The sequence below is a fragment of the Mustelus asterias genome, chromosome 19, assembly GCF_964213995.1.
Source record: "Mustelus asterias chromosome 19, sMusAst1.hap1.1, whole genome shotgun sequence".
NCBI lineage: Eukaryota > Metazoa > Chordata > Chondrichthyes > Carcharhiniformes > Triakidae > Mustelus > Mustelus asterias.
The window spans coordinates 69,570,576-69,594,610 of NC_135819.1; the positions used below are offsets into that span (position 1 = coordinate 69,570,576).

Consider the following 24,035-nt stretch of genomic DNA (forward strand, 5'->3'; position numbering starts at 1 on the left):
GCTCAGTGTATTTTATCTTCAATTTCAGACTGAGGCTTTGATTTTAGTAAGTACCTCTAAATGTAAAGTAAAGTTTATTTATTAGTCACAAGTAAGGCTTACATTAACACTGCAATGAAGTTACTATGGAATTCCCCCAGCCATCACAGTCGGGTGCCTGTTCTGGTTAATGCACCTAACCAGCACGTCTGTCAGAACGTGGGAGGAACCTGGAGCACCCGGAGGAAACCCACGCAGACATGGGGAGTACATGCAAACTTCACACAGACAGTGACCCAAGCCGGGAATCGAACCTGGGTCCCTGGCATTGTGAAGCAGCAGTGCTAACCACTGTGCTATTGCACGGAAGTCTGAGTTTGGGTCCCCTGCTGATTAGCCAGCACAGCCTTTGGGAATACCTTGGTCAGTTTCCTGCCCCTGGGCTCGGGAGGGGAATAATCAGGGTTTGCATTTTAACTCCGAGACCAGTGACTGCTGGTGGGAAACATGGTTGTAAGTGTATGTCCGGTGGGAACAGGATCAGGTTCTTATGTGATTTCTGCCACACTACAGTTGAATAGTCTGCCACATGCACTCTCAAGACTCACAAGTGAAGAATAGCCGCTTATGTGAAGTGTAGAATGGCTTTCGGCTTCTAACTGGAAAATTTATTCAATCCTAATTTCCACCTCTTCCCATTTCCAAAATGCTTTTCTGCTCATTGCTTAATTAGGTCTGCAACTGCTTAAATCATCATTGTTCTGATTTGAAGTGATGAGACTTGGAAATGCTTTTTGAAATATATATTTTGTTTACTAATTTGTGGAACATGGGTGTTGCTGGCTGGCCAGCATTTATTGCCCATCCCTAGTTGCCTGAGGGCAGTTGAGAATCAACCACATTGCTGTGGCTCTGGAGTCACATGTAGGCCAGACCAGATAAGGACGGCAGATTTCCTTCCCTAAAGGGATATTAGTGAATCAGATAGGTTTTTACAACAGTCGACAATGGTTTCATGGTCATCATTAGATTTTTTTTTCCATTGAATTCAAATTCCGCCATCTGCTTTGGCGGGATTACATGGCTTATAAACAATTTCAAACATTTTAATGTTTTTTATGACCTTTTAGAAAATGTTGTAAAGGTGATTGTTTCTTCTTTTCATGCATCAGGATGTTGAAACCAAGGTGAGACTTGGGTAAATTATCAATTCCTTTCTTGTGTTGCATGTTGAATTTGTGTAATGCGTCAATAAATAGTAAGATTTAAATAACTGCAATGTCACCCAGGCAGATCTGGGGTTTTTTGTTGAGACAGATGCAATGGTTGAAATGGAATGGCTTGTTAGTGGAGTGAAGTTCAGTCGGTTTAAGGTGTGAGGGGCAAGGTTTAAAGGAGATGTACGAGGCAAGTTTTTTACACAGAGGGCAGTGGGTGCCTGGAACTCACTGCTGGGGGAGGTATTGGAAGCAGATATGATAGTGACTTTTAAGGGGCATCGGGATAAATGCATGAATAGGATGGGAATGGAGGGATACAGTCCCTGGAAGGGTAGGGGGTTTTAGTTCAGTTGGACAGCATGGTCGGTGCAGGCTTGGCGGGCTGAAGGGCCTGTTCCTGTGCTGTAATTTTCTTTGTTCTTCTTTGAATGGATCTATTTAATCGATTATACCTATGCCAATCTCTTCACAAAAACTTTGGTGTACCAGAGTTTAAATTCAATTTTATTTCTGCTTGATAGAAAAATTCTGTTGCCTTTGATCCACTTTCCATATTGGCAAGTCTTTCCCAATTTAATTCTGTTTTACACTGCTGTCCAAAACATTGTAATTTTACTGTCTTTGCTTTTCAGAACATTTTACTGACAGAAATACCTGCTTCAATGGTATTAAACTGGAAACACGAGTAATAATTACAAAAAAACCCCAAGACTTGTCACCGTACCTTATCACGTCTCTATATCCTCACTCATCTCTCTATACCCTCGCATATCTTGGATTTTTTTGTTTATTCTTACAAGGGATGTGGGCGTCACTGGCTGGGCAAGCATTTATTACCCATCCCTAATTGCTCTCAAGAAAGTGGTGGTGAGCTGCCTTCTTGAACCACTGCATTCCATGCAGCATCGGTACACCCATAGGAGGGAGTTCTCCAGGATTTTGATCCCACATCAGTGAAGAAACAGTGACATGTTTCCAAGTTAGGATGATGTGTGGCTTGAAGGGGAACTTGAAGATGGTGTTGTTCCCATGCATCTGCTGCCCTTGTCCTTCTCGATGATGGCCGTCATGGATTTTAGAAGGTGTTGGCTAATCAGCCACAGTCAATTCCCGCAGTACGTTTTGTCGGTGGTGCGCACGCTGCTACTGGACTTCGATAATGAGGGGGAGAGAATGTACTGCAGCACTCCCAGGAGGCAACTCACCACCACCCCCTCAAGGGCAGCTCAGGATATGCAATAAATGCTGACCTCACCAGGAAAACCCACACCGCATGAATGAATTACAAAAAGGATAGGTTTTAAGGAGCAAGCTGAAGAAGAAAAGAGAGGTAGAGAAGAGGAGAGGTTTAGGGTGGAATTCCACAGCTTGGCATCTAAACCAACAGTAGTGGAGCGATTAAAATCACACCCTCAAGAGATGTGAATTCAAGGAACCCATTATCTTAAAAGCATCAATGGGAGAAAGGGTGGACGAAATCATGGTGAGTTTTGAAAACAAGAATGAGAATTTTGAAGTCAAGACATTGCTTAATCGGGAGTCATTGCAAGTCAGTGAGCAGAGGTCTCCAGTTATCAATATGTAATTCAATGCCATTGGAAGCTCCAAGCCAGATCTCCAACCACATTTGAAGTAGCATTCAGTATTTGCCAAGTGCAATCTTGATCCAATCCCCATTCTTTGAGTTCAGAGTTCGCAGATTACTAAAAAAGGGGGGGTTGAGATTTTAAAGTCTCTTATTAAGAAGTAATGGTTTAATGGCATATATTAAATAGAGAAGAAATCCAACCCATAAGATGAGAGCAGTTTACCGATTACGAAAGATGGACGGGTGATGGCCCCTTCTGCTGCTTAACTGAAGTGCTAGGAAATTGTTCTCCTGTGACCTTCCATCTGACAAAGGCTTCCCAGCATGGATCACATCAAAAAACTCTTTCTCATCCAGTGTTGTTTATCCCCCTCTAGTGAGCCTGTTTTGAACCTTTTCTCAGATGGGTGGTTTCCTTGTGGGCCCTGAGATCCAACCTCATCAAGAAAATGTGCGCTGGAGACAAATTCTTGGCAGGGATAACCAGTTTATCCTTTGTGTTTATCAACCGGCAAGCTGCTGAGAGAGCTTTGTCCATGAGATTTCTGTGGCATTCAATCATTTTTCAAGATTTTTGCAGGGCAATTTCTTAAAATTCCAGCCTGACCAAAGCTGCAGGATTCTGTGCAGAACCGGTTTTGTTCTGTGTGGATTTTGAATAACCCAACAAGTTATTCAGCCTGATGGCAGCTGATTCATCTTCCACATGAGTGTTTCGTTCAAATGTTTTCAGGTCCTGACAGGATGTTGTAGCACAGCATTCGAAAAGCACCATCTGAATTTCTGTATGCCCAGCCCCAGTGATGAATTATTATGACCGTAGATAATTGGGCTCTGCTGTATACACTTTGGAATTTACTTCATTCCTTTTGTTGGTGCTTCTGACAGATGTTTTATTTATTTCAAGTATTATGTGTTTAAAAGCCTCAGTTCTCAATTTGTTCCTAGTGTGTATCTTACCTTTTATTCATTTTAATTCCTTCCTGACAATTCTTGGCACATTCCTTTCTCCATTTCCAGTGTATCTTATCTGTTTCTGGGTTGAGTGCTCCATATTCATTCATATTATCCTCTACATTCCTGTCATCTATCAACACCTTGTTCTATTCCCAGTGTATCTCTGTCCCTTTGCTACTCGCTTTGTTATTCATTGTTCTTGACTAGAGGCTCTCCCTTTTATCATCAGTCCATTTGAACGTACTTTGACTTTTCTGTCTCTCAGTAATAATTCCTGCCAACTTAACTTCATCAACCTAGCTGCCTTTCAGTTACTTTGCTTTTCATTATTTCTTTCCTTCTGTTTCTTTCTCTGTCATCGTCATCTAGTTTTAATCATCCTTCTTCTCAGTCCCAAAAGGCACAAGAGCAACTCTACAGGTGTCTTTGCAAATGATTTTTAAAATTCATTCATGGGATGTGGGCATTGCAGGCTAGGCCAGGATTCATTACCCATCCCTGATGGCCCTTGACAGATGGTAGTGAGCCAGCTTCTTGAACTGCTGCAGTCCATGTGGTGTAGGTGCGTCCACAGTGTTGATAGGTAAGGGAGTTTCGGGATTATGATCCAGCAACAGTAAAGCTGATATAGTTCCAAGCCAGGATATGTGTGGCTTGGAGGAGAATTTGCAGTTAAGTTTATTTATTAGTGTCACAAGTAGGCTTACATTAACACTGCAATGAGGTTACTGTGAAAATCCCCTAGTCGCCACACTCCAGTGCCTGTTTGGATACACTGAGGAAGAATTTACCATGGCCAATCAACCTAACCCGCGCATCTTTGGACTGTGGGAGGAAACCGGAGCACCCGGAGGAAATCCACACAGACACGGAGAACGTGCAGACTCCACACAGACAGTGACCCAAGCCAGGAATCAAACCCAGGTCCCTGGCGCTGTGAGACAACAGTGCTAACCACTGTGCCACCATGCCATCCCAGGTGGTGATGTTGCCCTGTATCTGCTGCCCTTGTCCTTCACAATGGTAGCATTGTGGTTTTTGGAGTTGCTGTCAAAGGTGCCTAGGTGAGCTCCTGCAATGCATTTTGTAGATGCAAAGCACTGCTGCGACCGTGCATTGGTGGTAGAGTGAGTGAATGTTTGTAGCTGGGTGCCAATCAAGCGGGCCGCTTTGTCCTAGGTGGTACTGAGCTTTATGCATTTTGTTGGAGCTGCACTCATCAAGGCAAGTGTCGAGCATTCCATCACACTCCTGTCTTGTGCCTTGTAGATGGTAGACAGGCTTTGGGGAATCAGGAGTTACTCATTGCAGGATTCCTAGCCACTGACCCGCTTTTGTGGCCACAGTACTTATATGGCTAGTCCGGTTCAGTTTCAGGTCAGTGGTAACACCCAAAGTGTTACGGGGGATTAAGTGGCACAGCCACTGCTCATGGTTTCGAGAATCCCCAGTTACTTTCATCTCCTATTGCCAGATCTGTATCATGATAAAACTAGGGCGACTATTTGGCATTGAGTGACCAGGAATATCATCCCTTGGATAGTATTGGAACCAGGTGACTGGCAAAAAGTATTTTTGAAGGATTTCAATTTGAAGCGTTGTGGTCGGTCTTTAAGTACTGAGAATGCATTGGATGAAATGTATATAGTTGGTAATTAAATGAATAAATGTTAGCTAATTTGAATTATTTAGTGTTGTTGGTTTTTAGTTCATTCCATTGCAACATTATCTTTGGGATTTCTTTTGGGGCCCAAATCAAGCAAGCGTGTCAATCCTGGAAAACGTCACCTGTGTCAGTCAGCCCGATCACTTTGGGCTTTCAAATTGGTCTCAAAAAGTTGGCTTTACAGGTGTATATCCAATAATGATGATGCACCTTGACATGTCAACCACAGAGTGAAAAGGGCTTCTGTCGATGAAGGGCCTTTAGAGAAGTGGGGTTTGTTGGTTTCAGCACAGTTCCAAGTGGATGGAGGTGCACAGTACAAAACCGACTGCAAACCTGTTTATGCTGTTTACACGGCAAATTGATGCGAGCATTTCACATGATTCTGCATTTTTGGAGGTGGTGTTTTGCAGTTTTGAATAATAGAAAATCATAAATATATCAAGGAGCAAGTTTTGCTTGAGAGCAAGATATACTATGAGGCAGAAATCCTGGAGCAATGTTCTTTCTATCCATTCCATCCTGGATGGACAGTTTCTTGATTTAACACCATCTATAGATGGGATTTATGGAATGGATGAGTATAAAAGCTTCCTCAGTAGCAAAAGCATTGGGCAATATCTCTGCCTGGACACAATGCTTTGGAGTGAATGTAGTAAACTACAATTAAACAAAACACTTGCATGTAAACCCGGCTAAAAATCAATCGGCTGATGCAGTTATTTAATTCTACACTAGTTGGCACTGTGAACAAATTTACAATAAAGCCAATTACAGAATGTTTTTGAATTGACTTTCACTCTTTCTCCCCTCTATGACACTCTGGTCCCTTCCTCTATGGACCTCTATTGGCGCTGATATAAACTGGCTTTGAGGGTGAGAAATCACCTATTTTTTTCCTGCTTACCTGTGTAGAATCACATGACCCCCCCCCCCCCCCCCCCCCAGTGCTCAGCTCCTCCTAAATTGATTTAGACTGGGTACTAAATCATCCTACACTCTGCTATTGAACTGGAATTGATTGCATTTCCTCCAGCCCTTCCTGACCCACTGGGTGATAAATGTTGATGGCTTTTATGGTCACGCATATTGTAATAAAACTGCACACACAGTCCGAGTGTAGAAAACATGGTTACAAATGTGGAGCTGGGTTTCCTGAACTCCTCCATGGAACCCTTTTGACCACCTCCGAGTACTGACTGAATCCCTGAGAAACATTCTTAGCGTGTTAAGTTAAACCACAGAGAATTGATTGTTTTGTGCAATAGGTACAAACCTTAAAGTCCTCATTTACAGCAGTCTTTTCAATTTATTTTATGTGTACATTTAATAGAACGATGAAGTTTTCTTATAAACGTACTTGCGTCTTACCTGTTTCACATTTTAATAGGAGGGGTGATATTGGAAATCTCAATTCTCATATCAGACACACACACACTATCACAGAGATATGTACACTCACTCTCACCTCTCTCTTTCCCACACCTCTAAAACCACACACACTCACCACACACATTCACCACACACTGACATTCTTACCTCTCCCTCTTACAAACATACACTGACAAATCTCACTCACACACATATCTCTTACTCTCACGTACACACACCTCTCTCTTAACACACACACCTTTTTTACACACACACATCCCTCTCTCTTACATACCTTTCACTCTTGTAGGCATGCATCTCTCTCTCACTCGATCACCTCTCTGAAGCTCACACCTCTCTTACACACTCACATACCCCTGTAAAACACACCTCTGTCTCTCAAATTTCACTTTTATACACACATCCCTCTCACACATCTCTCTTGTATACGCACACAAACTTCTTTCTTACACACACCCTCACTCATCTCTCTTTTTTTACACGCACACACACACAGACAAATCCTCAACCCTCCGTCTCTCATGCCGGCGATTCCCGTTTCCCTCCTGCCACGCTCTCACTCCCGCCCAGTGGCTGCCTACCCCCTACTCCAGTCCAATGATGGCTGTCTTACCCCACTGCTGCCCGATGATGGCCACCCCCCACTCCTGCCCGCTCTCCCCATCACTCGGCTGATCTGGAAATTTGAAGACATTGGACGAGCTGGAATCAGCATGAAACAATCCAGAGGCTGGATTCTGGAGAAACCAGCCTCTAATTGGACAAGCAGCTTTGTGGCATTTTTTTCAAATGTTCGACATCAGTCTGGCCGCGTGCGGAACCCCAGGGTTCTGCGGAAACCAGTTTGGGGAACCGTGATGTCGAGTATCCTTTTAAAAGACATGATATGACTCCCACGGATTTCCCTGAGAAGGTATATGTTGGCACTTAATGCACATGTTAGAATCATGGAGAATTTAACAGCTTTCTGCCTTATGCTGCTCCTTCCAGCCCTTGGTGACTCGCAGGTAAAATGGAAACTCCATTATCCACATAATTGGCAAAACATTGCCAGTAAATAATGTACACGGGAAGATAATATGTCGACAAAATTTTGTCTAATGCAATAGTATCCTTTTCACTGGAATGAAGACAAGTGCAATATAAATAATGAAAGAAACATTTTCAGTATCAACTGTGCCGTCCGCTGGCAGCTAGTCAGGAAGGCTGATAATTAGTGTGGTATAAACATGCTTCTGTCAGGTTGATGTGCAGAACTTTGCTGTGCATCCACTGCCCTCTGTCACAAATAAGCAACAAGGGGGAAATAACTTCGGCTTACATAATCATAGATGGCAGTTTCCAGTAACGTGAGATAAAGTGGAAGCTTTTCGGTCATGATGCTTTGTTGCATTGCGACTAGGACAGGCTTGATGAACCTATTTTTGCTCATGTTCAGGTTAAGGGGCTAATGGTTTCATTTGTGTTTCTGAGAACAACTGCAAGACTTAAGATAAATAAAAACTTTGTCCATTGGCTATTTTCCATGAGTGAGGGTACACTGTGCATTGAATGGCTGTATAATCATAGGGAAATGCTATCATTGTCAAGCTGATCCTGTACAGTCCACTGGCATGCAAGTGTCAATTGATTGAGGTCATGCACAGAAATATTAGAATTCCTTTTCCTCCATACCCTGCAAGCAATAAAGATGAGTTATAAAACCTTGGGCGATTGGAATGCGTGAGATTCAAGTGTGTGGGTTTTAACTCTTTGAAACGACAAACTAGTAAAACAGAACTCCGTATTTATCATCATCAAGCATTCGAAACATGAAACAAAAGAAGATGGAGTCAAAAGGAATTATAACACAAGCTTGCATGAGAAGACCCGTTCATTTTGTTCCCTCTTTCCCCACCAAGGCTGGTCACAATCACAGAGCTTAAATGTTTCTGAAGACAAGAAGACTGGTGTAAATGAGGGAGACAATTCTAGCTCCAGTTTTCCTTCGTCATTTTCTCCACAAAAAAAAATGTGTCAGGACTGTTCAATATAGAAGGCACTACTTCAGAACGTTACCAAGGTATCTATATTCTGTGCAGTAGCTACTTCATAAAGGATTCATCAAAAGATACTCAGGCTCTTGCCAAAGTCATTAAAGTGCTTTGAAGGACGATGGAAGCAAAAGGAACAGAGCAGTACAATTTCAGGATGCTTTGGCACAAGCATCCTATTGGTAAAATAAAAATCAAATAGTTGCATTTAGAACATTCGGGAGACATATTTCCCTCCATTTTTGTCAAATATAAGATGTTCAGCATTATATATAAGCATTTATCAGAATTAGCTGGGAGGAGTTACTGTGCTGAGCAAGATGTAATGCAACTGAATTAACAAGCATGCTATTGAAATAGAATGATCACTGAAGTTAACCAGATTAATGGCTATATCTACTGATGTTAACTCACCTGTGTTGCACTGTCAGGCTCACTCAGGCTCCAATTCAATTTCTCCAATTGTGTGGTAGGCACTTGATGTTGAACAAAGAGATTTTTAAAAATCTGACAATTGAACGCAAAATGTTTCTCGTTTGTGATTCCCATTTTAGACTGCTAGGTTCTTCCTTTGATGCTGCAGTTCCAATGTCTTGCACTTGTGCCACTGCAATCATAAGCATTTCCTGATGTCTTGTCAGGGGAAAGTCGAGCTCTTCTCTGCGGCCTCTGACTGTCAGCGAAATCCTAATCTTACAAAAGAGCTGATGAGATCATTATCTTCTTTCCTGACACAAGCCACTTCAGGGTGGTCAGGCAAACAAACTGAAGCTTTGCAGTATCGCAGACAGTCCTGTATATCCACACCAGAAGCAATTGCGTGTCAGCTATGCGTTATAAATTTTAAAAATGCTTCAGTTTAATTTTGACCATACAATGTAACGATGACATTCTTGACTCCCCAAATTACAAGTGGTCTTCCTCTTTATGCTTTCAGACCAAACAGTTGGAAGAAAAAGAGAAAGAGCTGCAGAAACTCAATGCCTATTACAAGGAGCAGGTGACCAGACTGGAAGACAGGGTAAGAAAGGCTTTTTAAAAAGATACTTGTTTCATTGGAATTGTAAGGAAAAAAAATACCAAGCACAGTAAATGGCGAAAGAAAGAAATTGGCCCAAGCATAGTTGTGTCATTTCTGAACAAGTTTTCTGTGTTTAATGAAATACATTGTCTAAAATCTAATCAAAAGTAACCCTCTTCACCCCCTCACTTCTGCTGATGAAAAGCGAGCAGGTAAATGACTCGAGCAATTTTTCAAAACAGTGTTGACCAAACCTTACTCAATGTCCTCTTCACCAGATCTCTGTTTCTCCTGATGGATATTCAACTTTGTATCTTGCAAAGCCTTGAAGTGATTTCCTTCCGTCCTCTGCATTCCCACTGAAGTGATGCTCTGCCTCGTACAATTATTCATATTCACCTTCTAGTCCAACACTAGCTTACTGTTTCAAAAAGAAACCTACTGCCCTCCAAAAATCTTATGTTATTGGGATTGCACGGTAGAAGTTTGTGTAGAAGCATTCCACTTGTTTTCATGAAATAACATTCTCTGATCATTAAACAACTTGTTAACCCTTCAACAAGTTCCTTGTTGAGGAGTGGATAACGTCATTTAATCTGTCACGTCTCACTGCAGTCCTTCTGTGATTCGCGCGTTGCTGCAAAGCATCGACCACCTTGCAGTGTTCCAAGTTACAGAATGTAACTTGCACTATAGGCTGTTCTGAGACAATATTTTCTCAGACTTGAATTCTCTTGTTGCTACTGAACCTAAAACTTCTGCTGCTTGCGTTTTCCATGTCAACTTAAGACTTCAGGAAGGTAGACACTATTTTAGCCAAACCTTTCCTTGATTTCCCTTCACCAGACATTGACAGGGCAATCCTCGGCCATTGGTGTGAAGCAGCTCTCGCAGGGAACGCACCTCTGAGCCACCAGGTGGCATTTCTGCCCTTTTCCGATGGAGCCAGATTGCAGTCACCTCATAAATTTGTTCCTAAAAATTGTAATTTTAGTTCCTTATTTAAGAGCGTGAGAAATACAAAGAGGAATGGGCAATTGGCACTTCAAATGAGCAACATGGTGGCACAGTGGTTAGCGCTGCTGCCTCACAGCGCCAGGGACTCGGTTTCGATTCCTGACTTGGGTAACTGTCTCTGTGGAGTTTGCACGTTCTCCCCATGTCTGTGTGGGTTCCCTCCGGGTGCTCCGGTTTCCTCCCACAGTCCAAAGATATGCAGGTTACGCGGATTGGCCATGCTAAATTGCCCCTTAATGTCAGGGTGACTAGCTAGGGGAAATGCATGGGGTTATGTGGATAGGACCTAGGTGGGATTATGGTCGGTGCAGGCTCAATGGGCCGAATGGCCTCCTTCTGCTCTGTAGGATTCAATGATTCTACGAAAGCTCCTCCTCCATTCATTAAGATATTGGTTGATCTTCCATTTCAAGTCCACCTTCCCACACTATATTCATATCCCTTGATTCCCTTCTATTCAAATATCTATTGCTCTCTCTCAACAACTGAACTAACAATGGCCCTCTGCAGTAGAGAATTTCAAAACTTTGCAACCCTTTGAGTAAAGAAATTTCTAGCTGAGTCTTAAATGGCTGACCTCTTGTTCTGAGACAAGAACCCTTGGATCTCGGTTTCCCAAGCCAAATGAAACATCTTCCTAACATTTATCCTTTTAAACCCTTAAGAATTTTCATTGCTTCAATGAGATCACTTTTTATTCTAATAAATTCCGAGGAATATAGAACTAGTCTACTCAGTATTTTCTCATCGGGCAATCACCCTCATCCCCAGGGACCAGTCCAATGAACCTTCTTTGCAAATGTTTCCTCCCTTGAGTAAGGAGATCAAAACTGTACACTGTTCTCCAGATGTTCTCTCAGCAAGACCCTATATAAATAAGCGCAATCAGACGTTCTATAATAAAGGGTATTTGTTTTCCTAATTACTTGCTGTACCTGCATTTTAACTTGTGATTTGGGTACAAGAACTCCCAGGTCCCTCTGAATATCAATGTCTCCCAGTGTCTCATCTATTGCCATTTGTTTAATGCTTATTGCTCAGGATGCCTTCAAGTGCTCACATGTATGACTTGGCTAGGATACCCTGCACCTGACAAAAGGTTTAAAATAACATGCTTTATCTGTGTACTTTCTTCCCTGATGTTTTGGCTACCTTGTTATGATGTATTCTGCCTTAATTTTCACAAGGGAGGGAACATTCAGTAGCTCTCATAACCTCATATAAGTGCATGCTCCAGGAAGAACCTGATTTGATTTCCGTCTGCAATGTTGTCATTGTCAACTGCGTGCTGAAAAACATTCTGTACTCGCTAGTTTAAGTTGTTTCAATTTTGCATGGTTCAGAGAAAAGGCCATGAAATGTTTTTAAATGCCATGCTATATTGCAAAGCCATTTGGTGTTTCCATCTCTTTCTTTGTCCCTCCCCACCTACCCCCAGAGGAATTATGTTCGAACGGTTATGCTGAGGGGTGTAGTTTCTCATCCAGCATAGAGAGGCATTTGGAGCTTCAATGTGCTGTGATTTTCAGTTCCGCCTTTGGTGACATGGCCTCCCATGTTTTGTACAAACGATGTGCGTAGCTTTTCAAATTACCCAACTTTGATGTAAACATTTCAAAATTAAGGTCTCAGAGAAATGGGGAAATTGCCTCAATTGACAGTCCCTCAAATCCCATTTCATCCTTTTTCCATACACGGTGAAATAGAATCCCCACAGTGCAGAAGGAGGCCATTTGGCCCACCAACCACAATCCCACCCAGGCCCTATCCCCATAACCCCATGCATTTACCCTAGCTAGTCCCCCTACATGCTTTATTTCCACAAGTTGTCCACGAAAATAAATGAAATTCACTTGTAAAAATGTCACCTGTTCATGAGCAAAGCTAAACACAGCTAATGATGAAAGTCGTAGACATTATAATACTGTTTGCTCAAGGACCGCATAATTACCTGTAGTATCAGTGATGACTCTATATAGTTGAGCAGAGGCTGTGTTTTTAAGTAGTAATGGTAATGTGAAGTTGTACATCTTTGTTGTTAAAGAATAATATTAGTTAAAATACAAGGGTGGAAATAAGATAAATTTGTGTTAGGCAGAAAACATGTTTGCTTTGATGTATGCAATAAGACACTGCCTATAGAAATCCACAGGAAGACGTGTTGTATGTTGAGCACCTTATTGCATCCCAAAGTGCTCTATCTCTGATGTGCAGCAAAGTATGAACAAAAGCAATGCAGGTAGCCAATGCTTACTTGCTCTGTGTAATGATTGAAGGCTATTTACCTGTATCTTTAGGACATAGCTGCTATAATTAACTGAAAGATTGAAATAATAGAACATAGAACATTACAGCGCAGTACAGGCCCTTCGGCCCTCGATGTTGCACCGACCCGTGGAACCAATCTAAAGCCCCTCTAATCTACACTATTCCAATATCATCCATATGTTTATCCAATAACCATTTGAATGCTCTTAATGTTGACGAGTCCACTACTGCTGCAGGCAGGGCATTCCACGCCCTTACTACTCTCTGAGTAAAGAACCTACCTCTAACATCTGTCCTATATCTCTCACCCCTCAATTTAAAGCTATGTCCCCTCGTGCTAGCCATCACCATCCGAGGAAAAAGGCTCTCACTATCCACCCTATCTAATCCTCTGATCATCTTGTATGCCTAATGGACCAGCCCATTTTGTATGCCTAATGGACCAGCCCATACCCTAGTCACCCTGTCATACAACTTAAGATCAGTAATGTAGCACTTCAGACTAAAGATAAATTTTATGACCTTGGTACCATTCCCTTGCCAAACTTCAGAATCGACAACAGTGTCACTTTCCAGTTTGGCAGGGCCAGCTCCATCTTGGAAGGCTGGGGCAGCAACTCTGCAGGAACAGTGAATGAATCTGCCAGCAGAAGCCATTGCAAACCAAACAGTTGTCCTTCACACACCATCGTGCGGACTGGAGACATGATCTGCCACCAATGTCACATGGAATTACACAATCTTGTCCAGTTGGTCTGTACAACATATTGGCAACACCAAGAGGCAGAGGGTGCCTAACGCTGATTATCTCAAACACTGATATAACTGGAATTCACACCACCATCAATAAGGAATGGTGAGTTGGTCTGGACATGTCATTCCAATGCCTGACTGTAAATATTCTCAAGCCAGCTTACACAGCTACAGTCCAGATATGGCAACGGAGGTGGGCAGACAAAGTAAAACAGTACGCTAAATACCACCTTCAAATCTTTCACATTAACCACATACAGGCACTGACCACAGTGGCAGCATGTCTGCCAGGTTGGTTTGAACCAACTTGTGGCCAAAAGATTGTAACGCTGACTGTCATGTGAGGCAAATTATCAATCTGCCTCATCTGGCTCTCCATGCATTATGTGTATGAAGATCCAGCTCTTCTCATGTTAGTTCTCTTTTAACAATCAAGTGTCAATTCAGTCAGAAACTCTGTAGAAGGATCTATTAAATAGGTAAATGTATAAACGCTCAGAAATGACGGTCAGGAAAAGAAATGTTAGTCCATCGAGCCTATTCCACACCATGGCTGGACCATCTTGGCTTCACACTTTCCCCCACTCACCTCACATTCACCCTTGCAGCTAACAAAACAGGGGAAAAATACTCTGCCTTTTTGGGTGGGAGAGGGATTTTACAATCAGGAACCAGTCCAGGACATCACGTAGACCAGATATTACCTACGAAGACATTTACATTTTATATGATGTGATCTCAGCCCCAGTCCAGCTCCCTCTCAAAGAGATGCAGAGCGTCAGCAACCATCACAGCAGCTGACAAATATAGTCCAAAAGACCCACAATTCTCTGCTGAAAAGAATTACCCAATCTCCAATCTGTTCTTCATCTTACCAGTTAGTACCATCTCTGGCACTAAACACAGCATTCTACCAAAAACTTTCTGGAACTCCAGTTTGTGATGGAATCTGGAGTTTTAAAATTTGTATTAATGGAAAAGAGAAACTGAGAAAGAAACTGACCCTTCAGGATTCCAAGGAAACTTCAGAGTGAAACTGAGGGCAGAATCTTGTGCTCTTGCTGGTTGCAATCTTTGAGGTGGATAGGACATTTACTTCGGTGGAGTGGTGGCATCTTGAACCTTGCTGCCTTTCTGCCTCCACCAGAATTAAATTCTGGGCAGTGTTGAGGCATGGCTGGTAAATGTCAAACTCCCCAAATCCCAAAAGGAATCTTGAAACAGCTGCCAAAACAATTTTTGCAATTTATATATTATGGAGATGTTGTCTGCAATCAGAAAATGAAGTCTTGGACTAATTGTGATCATTTTTATATTGAAGTAAAGGTTTATTAAAAATAAAGAAAATTACACTTTATCACAAGAATGGCCTCACACAGTTAACAGTATTTTAAAACAATTCCAAAAGATCTTAGCTTAAATGACACTCGAGAGTGAACCTTCCCTTTTCTGCTGGCAACAGTCCTTACAGATTTTTAAATCTATAGAATTCCCGTAATTTTACCATGCTCTGCCCTTTGTGCTCTTTGGTGTCCTCTGAGGCTGAGAGCAACTGGTTCTCCGGGGTCTGGCCTTGTCCACACTGACTTCTGGGAGATCTAACCAACTGCCATGTTGTCTTCTGGGAGATCTAAGCAACTACCCCCTCGCACAGGCTTCAGTGTTTTCTTAAATGTGGTTCTTCCCTTTGATATCTCTACTATTCAGAAGTAAAAAATTATTTTGTTTTAAACCGTGGAATCATTTGCTTCATTCTTTCAGTAAATAACTGGAATATCATATTTAAATTTTTTTTTTGAAAAGGTTACTTGTCTCAACCCAGATCATAAGGTAGATTAATGTCTATCAGATTTCCCTTATTCACAACTTGGTGAAAAAATTCAATTAAATTTGTTCAGCATAACCTATTTTTCCAACATCTTGTTGTGAATTTTTGACATTTGCTCCCTGCCGCATTGTTTATCTTATGATTCCTTCCAACAACTTCTTTGTAATGGATGTCGGACTGTGGTACCCTGGTTTTGATGTGTCTCCTTATTTTGAAAGTAGACACGACACAGGCAAGTTTCCATTTGTAAGAACTATCCTGATTCTATTGAGCCATTGACGATATAGGTATGGAGGTCACAGAAAACCGGTGCCATCTCTTTAATCATCCGTGAATGGATATTTTTGGCCCTGCAGCCCTTGCAATTTTGTTTCCCTGAACTACCCAGAATGATCTGACTATCCATTTTAATCATATTACTACTATTCAGTACTGAGCACATTCATCCCGAACGTGAGTATTATTGACTAATGTGAAATAGTAACTCAGCAGCTCTGTCAAAATCCAAGAGTCAGTTTGAATCGGCCCTGCAGTGTCTTTCATAACCCAAATCATTCTTCATGGTCTTTTGATTTCTGACATAACGTGAAAAAATAGTGAAGCAATTGCACAATGGCCATTTTGGACACACGCAATGCCAAATAGCAATGAGCTAGCTGCAATATCAAATCATCTGTTTTTGGGGAATGTTGATTGAAACAGGAATATTGGCCACGAAACTGGAAGAAGTCCCTGCTTGCCTTATAAAGAAAATTGCTTGGAGTCTTAGCTGCCCACCAAAACCACTCAGATACTGACTACTAATAATGTGAAGTGTTTTTTAATGCTGAAAATTACTCACTCAATAATTTGAATTAAGACACAAAGGGAACATAGCAAAATTACATCCAAACGTACAAATTAGGAGCAAGAGTAGGCCATTTGGCCCCTTGCACCTGCTCTGTCATTTGATAAAATCATGGCTGATCTCATTCCGACTTCAGCTCCATTATCCTGCCTCCCCACTTTGACTACCGTGTTAGTCAGGAATCTAAGTAACTCTACTTTCAACATATTTGATGACCCTCACACCATTGGCCCCTGGGGAAGATAATTCCACCAGCCCACAAACTTCTGAGAGAAAAAAAGAAGTTCTCCTCATCTCCATCTTAAGTGGGGGACCTCTTTATTTTAAAATGTGTCCCAGTGTTCTGGTCTCTCTCACAAGGGGAAACATCCTCTCAGCATCCAACCTGCCAGGTCGCTTCAGAATCTTATGTGTTTCAATAAGTTGACTCTTATTCTTCAAAACTCCAATGGATACAGGCCCAATCTGTCCAACCTTTCCTCATAAGACAATTCTCTCATCCCAGGAATCAGTCGAGTGAACTGCTTCCAATGCAATTATATCCTTTCTTAAATAAGGAGACCTAACGGTACATGGTACAAATTGAAATTTGGTGCTTAAAGAAATTAAATTGTCAGATCATGTGAATTAATTACCTTTGAATAGCCAGTAGACAGAGGTAAATTAATCTTTAATTGAATGTTGCCTCCCAAGAATATCTTCTTTGATAATGCATTGCTCCCTTAGCACTACATGGAGGTCTCAGACCATTGTGTGTGCTCAAATACTGCTTTGGGGCTTGAATCTGATCATCCAAATGTGAGTGTACTGTCAACTAAGCCAAACAAACACAGTGGAAATGATGGATTGAAACAAGATAGATTGCAGGTTAGGATTTCCACAGTCATTACCAGCATTTAGTTGACTAACACAGAAAATACAAATTCTGCTGCATGTTTAGTGCTGAATGTTGAACCTTATTCTCTGTACAGGTGTTATTAAGTAACACAGATATATCAAACATTTAATTATCTTCTGATCTCCTGTGCTGAATTTAATCGCATAGAATTAAGAACAACCATAGAATGTTTTTGGATTTGTTGATTGAGCCATGAAGGTTTCTTTTCTTGTGGAAAATTTACATTCTCATCTGCACGTTTAAGACAGCTTTAGCTTCAGCCTCGTGTGATAGTTACATGAGTAAATGCTGGGTGGTATGACCATGCATACAAACAAGTGACAGATTCAATACCTCTTCAGCTGAGAACTTATTTCAATCGATAATATATTTGGTCTTTGGATCCATGGCATTTAATGGGAAAAATCAACCAAGCTCCTACTTGTGAGAAATGTGCAGAAACCTCTGGGAGCATAAGAACTCGGAGCAGGAGTAGGCAATTCAGCCCCTCAAACCTGCTCTGCCATTCAATACCATCATGGCTAACCTTGTCTCTGCCTCGACTCCACTTTCCTGCCCATTCTCCATAACCCTTCAACCCATTACTATTTAAAAACCTGTCTATCTCCTCAAAGTTACTCAATGTCCCAGCATTTACCGCACTCTAGAACATAGAACAGTACAGCACAGAACAGGCCCTTCGGCCCACCATGTTGTGCCGAGCTTTATCTGAAACCAAGATCAAGCTATCCCACTCCCTATCATCCTGGTGTGCTCCATGTGCCTATCCAATAACCGCTTAAATGTTTCTAAAGTGTCTGACTCCACGATCACTGCAGGCAGTCCATTCCACACCCCATCCACTCTCTGCGTAAAGAACCTACCTCTGATATCCTTCTTATATCTCCCACCACGAACCCTATAGTTATGCCCCCTTGTAATAGCTCCATCCACCCGAGGAAATAGTCTTTGAACGTTCACTCTATCTATCCCCTTCATCATTTTATAAACCTCTATTAAGTCTCCCCTCAGCCTCCTCCGCTCCAGAGAGAACAGCCCTAGCTCCCTCAACCTTTCCTCATAAGACCTACCCTCCAAACCAGGCAGCATCCTGGTAAATCTCCTCTGCACTCTTTCCAGCGCTTCCACATCCTTCTTTTAGTGAGGTGACCAAAACTGCACACAATATTCCAAACGTGGTCTCACCAAGGTCCTGTACAGTTGCAGCATAACCCCACGGCTCTTAAACTCCAACCCCCTGTTAATAAAAGCTAACATACTATAGGCCTTCTTCACAGCTCTATCCACTTGAGTGGCAACCTTTAGAGATCTGTGGATATGGACCCCAAGGTCTCTCTGTTCCTCCACAGTCTTCAGAACCCTACCTTTGACCCTGTAATCCACATTTAAATTAGTCCGACCAAAATGAATCATCTCACATTTATCAGGGTTAAATTCCATTTGCCATTTTTCAGCCCAGCTTTGCATCCTATCTATGTCTCTTTGCAGCCTACAACAGCCCTCCACCTCATCCACTACTCCACCAATCTTGGTGTCATCAGCAAATTTACTGATCCACCCTTCAGCCCCCTCCTCTAAGTCATTAATAAAAATCACAAAGAGCAGAGGACCAAGCACCGATCCCTGTGGCACTCCACTAGCAACGTGCCTCCAATCCGAAAATTTTCCATCCACCACCACCCTCTGTCTTCGATCAGACAGCCAGTTACCTATCCAATCGGCCAACTTTCCCTCTATCCCACACCTCCTCACTTTCATCATAAGCCGACCATGGGGGACCTTATCAAACGCCTTACTAAAATCCATGTATATGACATCAACTGCCCTACCTTCATCAACACACTTAGTTACCTCCTCAAAAAATTCAACCAAATTTGTGAGGCACGACTTGCCCTTCACGAATCCGTGCTGACTATCCCGGATTAATCCGCATCTTTCTAAATGGTCGTAAATCCCATCCCTAAGGACCTTTTCCATCAATTTACCAACCACCGAAGTAAGACTAACCGGTCTATAATTACCAGGGTCATTTCTATTCCCTTTCTTAAACAGAGGAACAACATTCGCCATTCTCCAGTCCTCTGGCACCATCCCCGTGGACAGCGAGGACCCAAAGATCAAAGCCAAAGGCTCTGCAATCTCATCCCTTGCCTCCCAAAGAATCCTAGGATATATTTCATCAGGCCCAGGGGACTTATCGACCTTCAGTTTATTCAAAACTGCCAGGACATCCTCCCTCCGAACATCTATTTCCTCCAGCCTATTAGCCTGTAACACCTTCTCTGGCGTAGTGAATTCCACAGACTCATGACCCTTTGAGAGAAGTAGTTTCTCCTCATGTCTGTTTTGAATCTGTTACCTCTTATCCTAAAACTATGACCTCTTCAATCCTCTAGATTGCCCCAAAGAGGAAGCATCCACTCCCTGTCTACTTTGTCAATACCTTTTATCATCTGGTACATCTCAGTTAGACCTTCTTTCATTCTTCTAAACTCTAGAGAGTAAAGGCCTAAACTGCTCAATCTCTCTTCATAAGACAAACCCCTCATCTCTGGAATCAATCTAGTGAACCTCCTCTGCCTCAAATGCCACCTCCTCCTCCCTCAAATAAAGGGACCAAAATTGTACACAGTACTCCAGGTGCGGTCTCACCAATGCCTTGCATAGTTGCAGCAACACCTGCTTATTTCTGTACTCTATTCCTTTAGCTGTTAATGCTAAAATTCCATTTGCTTTCCTTACTAACTGCTGTACCTGTATACCAATCGTGAGTCATAAAAGACCTAGAGTGCAGAAGGAGGCCATCAAGTCTGACTATCTTAACCAGGTCCACCCTATCCCCATAACCAAACGCATTTCTCCCCCTCTAATCCCTCTAACCTACACATCTTGGGAAACTAAGGGGCAATTTAGCATGGCCTAAACCTGCAAATCTTTGGACTGTGGGAGGAAACCAGAGCACCCAGAGGAAACCCACACAGACACAGGTAGAACGTGCAAACTCCACACAGTCACCCAAGGCTGGAATCGAACCTGGGTCCCTGGTACTGTGAGGCAACACTACTAATATGTCCACTTGGGAATAAGTGGACATATTAGTGAGAGGCAACATGGTTCTGCGTAGGGGAGGTCATGTCTCACGAACTTGATCGAGTTTTTTGAGGAAGTGACGAAGATGATTGAGGGTAGGGCAGTGGCTGTTGTCTACATGGACTTCAATAAGGCCTTTGACAAGGTCCCTCATGGCAGACTGGTGCAGAAGGTAAAGTCACATGGGATCAGAGGTGAGCTGGCTCGGTCAAAGAAAACAGAGCAGTGGAAGGGTGCGTTTCTGAATGGAGGGCTGTGACAAGCGGCGTTCCTCAGGGATCAATGCTGGGACCTTTGCTGTTTGTAAGATATATAAATGATTTGGAGGAAAATGTAACAGGATTGATTAGTAAGTTTGCGGACGACACAAAGGTTGGTGGATTTGCTGATAGTGATGAGGACCATCAGAGGATACAGCAGGATATAGATCAGTTGGAGACTTGGGCGGAAAGATGACAGATGGAGTTTAATCCGGACAAATGTAAGGTAATGCATTTTGGAAGATCTAATACAGATAAGAAATATACAGTAAATGGCAGAACCCCTAAGAGTATTGATAGGCAAAGGAATCTGGGTGTACAGGTCACTGAAAGTGGCAATGCAGGTGGAGAAGGTAGTCAAGAAGGCATACGGCATGCTTGCCTTCATCGGCCGGGGCATTGAGTTTAAAAATTGGCAAGTCATGTTGCAGCTTTATAGAACCTTAGTTAGGTTGCACTTGGAATATAGTGTTCAATTCTGGTCGCCATATTACCAGAAGGATGTGGAGGCTTTGGAGAGGGTACAGAAAAGATTTACCAGGATGTTGCCTGGTATGGAGGGCATTAGCTATGAGGAGAGGTTGGAGAAACTTGGTTTGTTCTCACTGGAACGATGGAGGTTGAGGGGCGACCTGATAGAAGTCTACAAGATTATGAGAGGCATGGACAGAGTGGATAGTCAGAAGCTTTTTCCCAGGGTGGAAGAGTCAATTACTAGGGGGCACAGGTTTGAGGCGCGAGGGGCAAGGTTTAAAGGAGATGTACGAGGCAGATTTTGTACACAGTGCAGTGGGTACCTGGAACTCGTTGCCGGGGAGGTAGTGGAAGTGGATACGTTAGTGACTTTTAAGGGGCGTCTTGACAAATACATGAATAGATTGGGAATAGAGGGATATGGTCCCTGGAAGGGAAGGGGGTTTTAGTTAAGTCGGGCAGCATGGTCGGTGCAGGCTTGGAGAGCCGAAGGGCCTGTTCCTGTGCTGTAAGTTTCTTTGTTCTTTGTTCTAATCACTGGGCGATCGTGCTGCTTCTATCCAAGCTAGTAAATTACCCCCAAGTCCATTTGATCTTATCTTGTATGTTAACCTTCTGTGTGGCACCTTATCAAACGCCTTCCTGAAATCCAGATATACTACATGTACAGGATCCCCATTATCCACTTGGCTTGTTACATTTTCGAAGAACTCTAGCAAATTAGTCAAACATGGTTTATCCTTCATAGAACTTTGACTCTGATGGAATGCGTTTTGACTTTCCAAATGTCCTGTTATTACTTAATAATGGATTCTAACAATTTCCCAACAACAGATGTGAAACTAACTGGTCTATAGTTTCCTACTTTATGCCTCCCTCCCTTTTTGAACAAGGCCATTAAATTAGCATTTTTCCAATCCACTGGAACCGTTCCCGCATCCAGGGAATTTTGGAGTATTATAACCTATGGATCCACTATCTCTGCCACTTCCTTTAAATACCTTTGGATGTAGGCTATCTGGCCTTCAATCCCAATAGTTGTTGAATACTATTTCCCTATTGATGATGGTTGTTCTAAGTTCCTCCCTTTCTATTACCTTTGCATTACCTGTTACTATTGGGATGGTACTAGTGCCCCCACTGTGAAAACTGAGGCAGAATATTGACTTAGCATCTCCGCCATTTCTGTGCTCCCCACCATTAACTCCCCGGCCTCCTTAACTCCTCGGTCTCATCCTCTAAGGTACCACTGTTTACTTCAGCTACTATCTTCCATTTTATATACTTATAGAAGCTTTTGCTTTCCTTTTTTATATTTTGTGCTAGTTTTCTTTCATAATTTACCTTTGTTCTTTTTATTAATCTTTTAGTAACCCTTTGTTGATCTTTAAAAGTTTCCCAGTCTTCCAGCCTGCCACTGGCCTTTGCAGTATGGTGTGCCTTAGTTTTTGTCTTTGTGTCTTTAATTTCCTTGCTTAGCCATGTATGTTTTTTCCCCTCTTAGAATTTTTCTTCCTCTGGAGTATATTTTAGTTGAGAGGAATTTAGTCTCTATCTCTCTAAACAACTGCCACTACCTTTTAGCCTTCCTGCCCAGCCCACTAAAGCCAACTCTGTTCTCATGCCTATGTAATTACTTTTATTTAACTCCAGAATGCGAATGCAGGATTCCTGTTTCTTGCCTTCAAACTGAATTTTGAATTCAATCATAATATGATCACCCTTCCCAGAGGATCCTTAACTCTCAGGTCATTCATTAATCCCTGCTCATACACAGTACCAAATCCAGAATAGCCTGCTCTCTGGTTGGTTCCACAACCTATTGCTCCAAGAAACCATCTCTAATACGTTCAATGAACTCTCCCTTGAGGTTACCCTTGCCAATTTGATTAATCCAGTGTATGTGCATATTAAAATCATCCATGATTGTTGCCATACTTTTCAAACAAACCCGCAGTATTTCCTGGTTCATACTGTGCCCGAACTTCTGTTTGGGGACCGATGGATTACTCCCACCAGGGACTTACTTCCTTTGCTATTTCTTACTTCCACTCAGACTGATTCCACATCTTGATCTCCAGTGCTTATACCATTTTTCACTACAGCACTGATCCCTTCCTTCACCAGCAAAGCTACACCACCTCCTTTTCCTTTCTGTCTATTCTTCCGAAATATTGAATTCTCTTGGATATTCAATTCCCAGACCTTATATCCTTGTAACCATGTCTTAGTAATTGCCACCAAATCATACCCCTTTGTCTCTGTTTGTGCTGTGAACTCATTAATTTTGCTCCAAATGCTTCTTGCATTCAGACATGGTCAATGGACTTTCCATGGACCACCACTCGCCCACTACGATTCCCGTGGCGGGCGAAACGCCAAAATGCACCTCAGAGCCTTTAAGTTGGTTCTATTATCAAATTTCCCTATTCTTGTATAATTCCTTGTTGCAAAATGACATTCACACATTCTGTCCATTTTATTTTCTGGTAACAATCTGCCTCATCACTCACCTGCACTCCTACCTTCTCCTTTAATTCTGAGCAATAAGCAGTGTGGATGTTAGGTTAGGCCCTTGTTCATGATCAGGCAAATGATTTGAAGTGTGCCAATACCATCTAGCCTGCATTGTGAAGCATGGCAATTTGACTGAGATACCAACCAAGTTGCTGCTGTCTGAAATTGTAGCCCATCCCAAGTCACAACCTTCAGAAGAGTAGTGAAGGAAGAAGTAGGAAAAGAAT

At 42.3% G+C, this 24,035-nt stretch overlaps 1 protein-coding gene across 1 annotated transcript in view; it reads left to right on the forward strand.

Annotated features, from left to right (window-relative positions):
* The window catches only part of chchd3a (coiled-coil-helix-coiled-coil-helix domain containing 3a), a 301,499-nt gene that overhangs the window by 207,050 nt on the left and 70,414 nt on the right, over window positions 1-24,035 (forward strand). Inside the window, exon 5 of the mRNA XM_078235821.1 lies at window positions 9,773-9,856. Coding sequence (XP_078091947.1) covers window positions 9,773-9,856 — 84 coding nt within the window. The remainder of the gene's footprint in view (window positions 1-9,772; window positions 9,857-24,035) is intronic.